Source organism: Anolis carolinensis, unplaced genomic scaffold (assembly GCF_035594765.1).
Source record: "Anolis carolinensis isolate JA03-04 unplaced genomic scaffold, rAnoCar3.1.pri scaffold_24, whole genome shotgun sequence".
Taxonomy (NCBI): domain Eukaryota; kingdom Metazoa; phylum Chordata; class Lepidosauria; order Squamata; family Dactyloidae; genus Anolis; species Anolis carolinensis.
Genome location: NW_026943833.1, coordinates 775,746 through 783,504, shown reverse-complemented (window position 1 = coordinate 783,504; position 7,759 = coordinate 775,746). Strand labels below are relative to the sequence as shown.

Below are 7,759 nucleotides of genomic sequence, written 5' to 3'. Positions count from 1 at the left end.
ATCGATATATATAATATTATAATATATATATATTTATTATTATTATTACTATTAGGCATTATTATTATTATTATTATTACTAAACATAGATGATCTCATGTTTGCAGAAAAGCAGATGCTTGCGTATGTGCACAACTTCATACTGCACATATTCTTCTTATTATATTAGATATCATTATATATTATATATTATTATATTCACATATATTATATTATTGTCATACATATTTATATTACTTTTAATGATTTGGTGGGAACAGGACAGCCAGGACCACAAGATCGTTCTGTACGAGAACCCCAGCTTCACCGGGAAGAAGATCGAGATCATTGACGACGACGTTCCCAGCTTCCACGCCCACGGGTACCAGGAGAAGGTCTCCTCTGTGCGCGTGCAGAGCGGAACGTGAGTCTTACCTTGTCTCGTAAAATCCACGTCTGTCCTCCGATTCCACCTCTATCTTCGGCGTGTGGTGTTTTCTAATGGGAAAAATAATATAAAAATATAATAATAATAACAATAATAATAATAATAATAATAATATAAAATGAAATATAAACAATATAAGATAATAAGTTATTATTATATGTGGACGACTTCATGTTGGCAGTTAACACAGTATCTATCTATGTATATAATATTATTATACATTTATTATTATTATAATATTAGGAATATATTATTTTTATTAATACTATACGTAGACGATTTCATGCTTGTTTACCGGAAGATGTTCCTGTATGTGGATGACTTCGTACTGCTCATATTATTATTATATATTATTATAATATTAGAAATATATTATTATTATTAATACTATACGTAGACAATTTCATGCTTGTGTACCAGAGGATGCTCCTGTATGTGGACGACTTCATGTTGGTAGTCAACACAGTATCTATCTATATAATATTATTTATTATATTATAATAATATTAGGAATATATTATTATTATTATTATTACTATACGTAGACAACGTCATGCTTGCATCCAACACAGTATCTATCTACCTATCTATATAATATTATTATATATTTATTATATATTATTATAATATTAGGAATATATTATTATTACTATACGCAGACGACCTCATGCTTGCATCCAACACAGTATCTATCTAGCTATCTATCTATATAATATTATATTTATTATTATTATTATTATTATTATTATTATTATAATATTAGGAATATATTATTATTACTATACATAGACGACCTCATGCTTGCACCCAACACAGTATCTATCTATATAATATAATTATATATTTATTATTATTATTATTATATTAGGAATATATTATTATTATTATTATTATTATTATTATTATTATTAATACTATACGTAGACGATTTAATGCTTGTGTACCAGAGGATGCTCCTGTATGTGGACGACTTCATGTTCGCAGTCAATACAGTATCTATCTATCTATCTATCTATATAATATTATTATATATTTATTATTATGATTATTATATTAGGAATATCTTATTATTACTATACGTAGACAACCTCATGCTTCCATCCAACAAAGTATCTATCTAGCTATCTAATATTATTATATATTTATTATTATTATTATTATATTAGGAATATATTATTATTACTATACGTAGACGACCTCATGCCTGCATCCAACACAGTATCTATCTATCTATCTATCTATCTATCTATCTATATTATTATACATTTATCATTATTATAATATTAGGAATATATTATTTTTATTAATACTATACGTAGACGATTTCATGCTTGTTTACCGGAAGATGTTCCTGTATGTGGATGACTTCGTACTGCTCATATTATTATTATATATTATTATAATATTAGAAATATATTATTATTATTAATACTATACGCAGACGATTTCATGCTTGTTTACCGGAAGATGTTCCTGTACATGGATGACTTCATCTTGCCTTTCTTTCCCTTTCTGCAGCTGGGTGGGCTACCATCCAACACAATATCTATCTAGCTATCTAATATTATTATATATTTATTATTATTATTATTATTATAATATTAGGAATATATTATTATTACTATACGTATATATTATTATTATTCCCATTATTAATACTATACGTAGACGATTTCATGCTTGTCTACCAGAGAATGTTCCTGTACATGGATGACTTCATCTTGCCTTTCTTTCCCTTTCTGCAGCTGGGTGGGCTACCATCCAACACAGTATCTATCTAGCTATATAATATTATTATATATTTATTATTATTATTATTATTATTATTATTATTATTATTATTATATTAGGAATATATTATTATTACTATACGTATATATTATTATTATTATTATTATTATTATTATTATTATTAATACTATACGTAGACGTTTTCATGCTTGTTTACCGGAAGATGTTCCTGTACATGGATGACTTCATCTTGCCTTTCTTTCCCTTTCTGCAGCTGGGTGGGCTACCATCCAACACAATATCTATCTAGCTATCTAATATTATTATATATTTATTATTATTATTATTATTATAATATTAGGAATATATTATTATTACTATACGTATATATTATTATTATTCCCATTATTAATACTATACGTAGACGATTTCATGCTTGTCTACCAGAGGATGTCCCTGTACATGGATGACTTCATCTTGCCTTTCTTTCCCTTTCTGCAGCTGGGTGGGCTACCATCCAACACAGTATCTATCTAGCTATATAATATTATTATATATTTATTATTATTATTATTATTATTATTATTATTATTATTATTATATTAGGAATATATTATTATTACTATACGTATATATTATTATTATTATTATTATTATTATTATTATTATTATTAATACTATACGTAGACGATTTCATGCTTGTTTACCGGAAGATGTTCCTGTACATGGATGACTTCATCTTGCCTTTCTTTCCCTTTCTGCAGCTGGGTGGGCTACCAGTACCCGGGCTACCGTGGATACCAGTACCTGTTTGAGAAGGGCGACTACAAGGACTCGGCCGACTTCGGGGCACAGCAGCCACAGGTCCAGTCCGTGCGCCGCATCCGCGACATGCAGTGGCACCAGCGCGGGGCCTTCCACCCCGCCTCCTAAGCACCACCACCACCGCTACCATGTCAACCGCGGATACGGGGAGCCGGAGGAACACGTCAAGGAGGAACGACACTCAACCCGACAACCACCACCAACGACCACCATATGTCATTATTATTATTATTATTATTATATGATTTGACATAAATAATAATAATAATAATAATATATTATAACTCTCGGATTAGATAGCGCTGACCCCGTTGAGCTGCTACGACTATTTACGACAAAGAAAGAAAGAAAGAAAGAAGAAGAAAAGTGGAAATAATAAATAATAATAAATAATAAAAGTAAACAGCTTTCAATCTTGGTTGGCTTGTTTATTTCCGGGTGGGAGAACGGGATACTAAAGATGGAAATATAAAATATATATTACTATTTCATATTAATATATACTTTATAATATAATATATCATATTATTATGATATAATATTATATACTTTATAATATAATATATCATATTATTATGATATAATATTATATACTTTATAATATAATATATCATATTATTATGATATAATATTATATACTTTATAATATAATATATCATATTATTATGATATAATATATACTTTATAATATAATATATCATATTATTGATATAATATTATATACTTTATACTATAATATATCATATTATTATGATATAATATATACTTTATAATATAATATATCATATTATTATGATATAATATATACTTTATAATATAATATATCATATTATTATGATATAATATTATATACTTTATAATATAATATATCATATTAATATGATATAATATTGCTATTTAATAATAAATTTAATTTAATTTAATATGTATATTGTATAATGTAATATTTTATTAATATAATGTATAATAATATAATGCTAATATGACATAGAGTAATAATAATATTTATATTTATTTATTTCAAAAGCATTGCATAACAAATACATTTTAAAATGATGGGGAAACAAAAGGAAATCACAGTTTATATATAATATACACACACACACACACAAAATAAATATGTTGCTGGCCCTTTAAATGCTTGCAGAAGCCCAGCCATTCATGGCTTTGAAGCCCCGCCCCTTTTAGAGCCTTCCATTCATTCTATTGAAGCCCCGCCCACTTCTGAAGCCCCGCCCCCTTTCCAAGCTCATTCTCAAAAAGGAAAGCAAAGGAGAAGCAGCACAAAAAGGCTTTGCAGAAGCGGATTAAAAGCGGATTAACTCCTGAACGGACGCAATTTGGAGCAGGAAAGTCTATTATTATTATTATTATTATTATTATTATTATTATTATTATTATTACTCTTTGGAATATATTAAAATATATTAGAATATATTAGAATAATATTAGAATATTATATTTTGTCCCATTGAAAGCCATGGCATGGATATTTTCTTAGGATATAATATTATTATTCTAATTTACTCTTTGGAATATATTAGAATATATTAGAATATATTAGAATACTATTACAATATTATATATATTATATACATAATAACAACATAACAAATATATTGTTATTAATATATTAATATATTATTATATAACAAATATAATATTACAATAATAACAAATATTAGTATATTATAGTATAATAATCCTATAGCAGATATCATTATATTAATATATTAATATATATCTGGAGCAGGAAAGTCTATTATTATTATTATTATTATTATTATTATTATTACTCTTTGGAATATATTAGAATAATATTAGAATAATATTAGAATATTATACTTTGTCCCATTGAAAGCCATGGCATGGATATTTTCTTAGCATATAATATTATTATTCTAATCTTATCTAATAATAATTAAAATAATAAGAATCTAACGTAATAATAACATAACAAATATATTGTCATTAATATATTAATATATTCTTATATAACAAATATATTATAATAACATAACAAATATATTGTTATTAATATATTAATATATTATTATATAACAAATATAATATTATAATAATAACAAATATTAGTATATTATAGTATAATAATCCTATAGCAGATATCATTATATTAATATATTAATATATATCTGGAGCAGGAAAGTCTATTATTATTATTATTATTATTATTATTATTATTATTATTATTATTATTACTCTTTGGAATATATTAGAATATATTAGAATAATATATATATTAATATATTTTAATATATATTAATATATAAATATATATCTGGAGCAGGATATATTCTTAGGATATAATATTATTATTCTAATTTACTCTTTGGAATATATTAGAATATATTAGAATATATTAGAATATTATATTTTTGTCCCATTGAAAGCCATGGCATGGATATTTTCTTAGAATATAATATTATTATTCTAGTCTAATCTAATAATAATTAAAATAATAAGAATCTAACATAATAATATTGTTATTAATATATTAATATATTATTATATAACAAATATAATATTATAATAATATAACAAATATTGGTATATTATAATAATATAACAAATATTGGTATATTATAATATAATAATATAGCAAATATATATATAACAAATATATTATAATACAATATTATAATATAACAATTATTAGTATATTATAGTATTATATTATATTAATATATTTTTATTATTATTTAAAGTAGAAATTACACAACATTTTCCCCTTCTGACATTTAATGCTAATGTATGCTAATTCCATGCAGATTCATATATATATTCATATTATTTATATATTATTTATGCTAATTCCATGCAGATTCATATATATATTCATACTATTTATATATTATTTATTATTATTTATAATATTTTTATTATTATTTAAAGTAGAAATTAAACAACATTTTCCCCTTCTGACATTTAATGCTAATTTCATGCTAATTCCATGCAGATTCATATATATATATATATATATATATATATATATATATTCATATTCATACTTTTTATATATTATTTATTATTATTAATGCTAATGTATGCTAATTCCATGCAGATTCATATATATATATATATATATATATATATATATATATATATATTCATATTATTTATGCTAATTCCATGCAGATTCATATATATATTCATACTATTTATATATTATTTATTATTATTTATAATATTTTTATTATTATTTAAAGTAGAAATTAAACAATATTTTCCCCTTCTGACATTTAATGCTAATGTATGCTAATTCCATGCAGATTCATGTATATATATATACATTCATATTATTTATATATTATTTATTATTATTTATAATATTTTTATTATTATTTAAAGTAGAAATTAAACAATATTTTCCCCTTCTGACATTTAATGCTAATGTATGCTAATTCCATGCAGATTCATATAAATATATATTCATATTATTTATATATTATTTATGCTAATTCCATGCAGATTCATATATATATTCATACTATTTATATATTATTTATTATTATTTATAATATTTTTATTATTATTTAAAGTAGAAATTAAACAATATTTTCCCCTTCTGACATTTAATGCTAATGTATGCTAATTCCATGCAGATTCACATATATGCTAATTTTATGCTAATTCCATGCAGATTTACTCCGCTCGGCTCCTCCCCATTCGAAGGATGGCTTCAAAGGCGGACATAATTTATGCAAGCCCCTCATTACCTATGCAAGCCCCGCCCTCTTGGGAGTGTGCTAAGAGGCAACAGCTATAATTTATGCAAGCCCCGCCCCCTTGGAAGGAGAAATACGGTCTCTACCAACCTGAAAGAAGAGGATGATCCATAATTTATGCAGGCTCCGCCCCTTTCTGTGGGCCTATCGGAAGACGGGTTAAGGAACCTAATTTCCTATGCAGGCTCCGCCCCTTACTGCGGACGAATCGGAAGACTCAAGAAGAGGGGAGGAGCCTAATTATCTATGCAGGCCCCGCCCCTTGGGGTTGTGGACTTCTCTGAGGCTTCAAATCCAGGCCTAAAAGGACTAGGCCGCAAGGCTTCGCTGAGGTCAACTAGGCCTCGAATTTCAGTCAAGAGAGACTAGGCCTCAAAGTTGGGCCTGAGGAGAACGAGGCTGAAAAGGTGAGTGGAGAACTAGGCCCCGGATTCACTCCCAAAAGGCTTTGGCTTCAAGTCCAGGCCAAGAAAGACTAGGCCTCAAGTTCTGATCTGAGGGAAACTGGGCCTGGAATAGGCCTCAAATCCAGGCCAAGAAGAACTAGGCCGCAAGGCTTCGCTGAGAGAAAACTAGGCCTCAAATTTAGTCAATAACTAGGCCTGGAAATCACTCCCAAAAGACTAGGCCGCAAGGCTTCGCTGAGAGAAAACTAGGCCTCAAATTTAGTCAATAACTAGGCCTGGAAATCACTCCCAAAAGACTAGGCCTCAAGGCTTTGCTGAGGGAAAACTAGGCCTGGAAATCACCCTGAAAAAGACTAGGCCGCAAGGCTTCGATGAAGTAAACTAGGCCTCGAATTCAAGCCTAAAAAGACTAGGCCGCAAGGCTTTGCTGAGGGAAAACTAGGCCTGGAAATCACCCTGAAAAAGACTAGGCCGCAAGGCTTCGATGAAGTAAACTAGGCCTCGAATTCAAGCCTAAAAAGACTAGGCCTCAAGGCTTTGCTGAGGGAAAACTAGGCCTGGAAATCACCCTGAAAAAGACTAGGCCGCAAGGCTTCGATGAAGTAAACTAGGCCTCGAATTCA

At 27.1% G+C, this 7,759-nt stretch overlaps 1 protein-coding gene across 1 annotated transcript; it reads left to right on the top strand.

The window, feature by feature from the left end:
- Positions 1 to 227: 227 nt before the first annotated feature.
- Positions 228 to 3,396, top strand: crybb2 (crystallin beta B2). Its single transcript, XM_062966582.1, has 2 exons — positions 228 to 403; positions 2,923 to 3,396. Exons 1-2 carry the CDS (start codon positions 243 to 245, stop codon positions 3,089 to 3,091), a joined length of 330 nt encoding a protein of 109 aa, XP_062822652.1. The 5' UTR covers positions 228 to 242; the 3' UTR covers positions 3,092 to 3,396.
- The last annotated feature ends 4,363 nt before the right edge of the window (positions 3,397 to 7,759 follow it).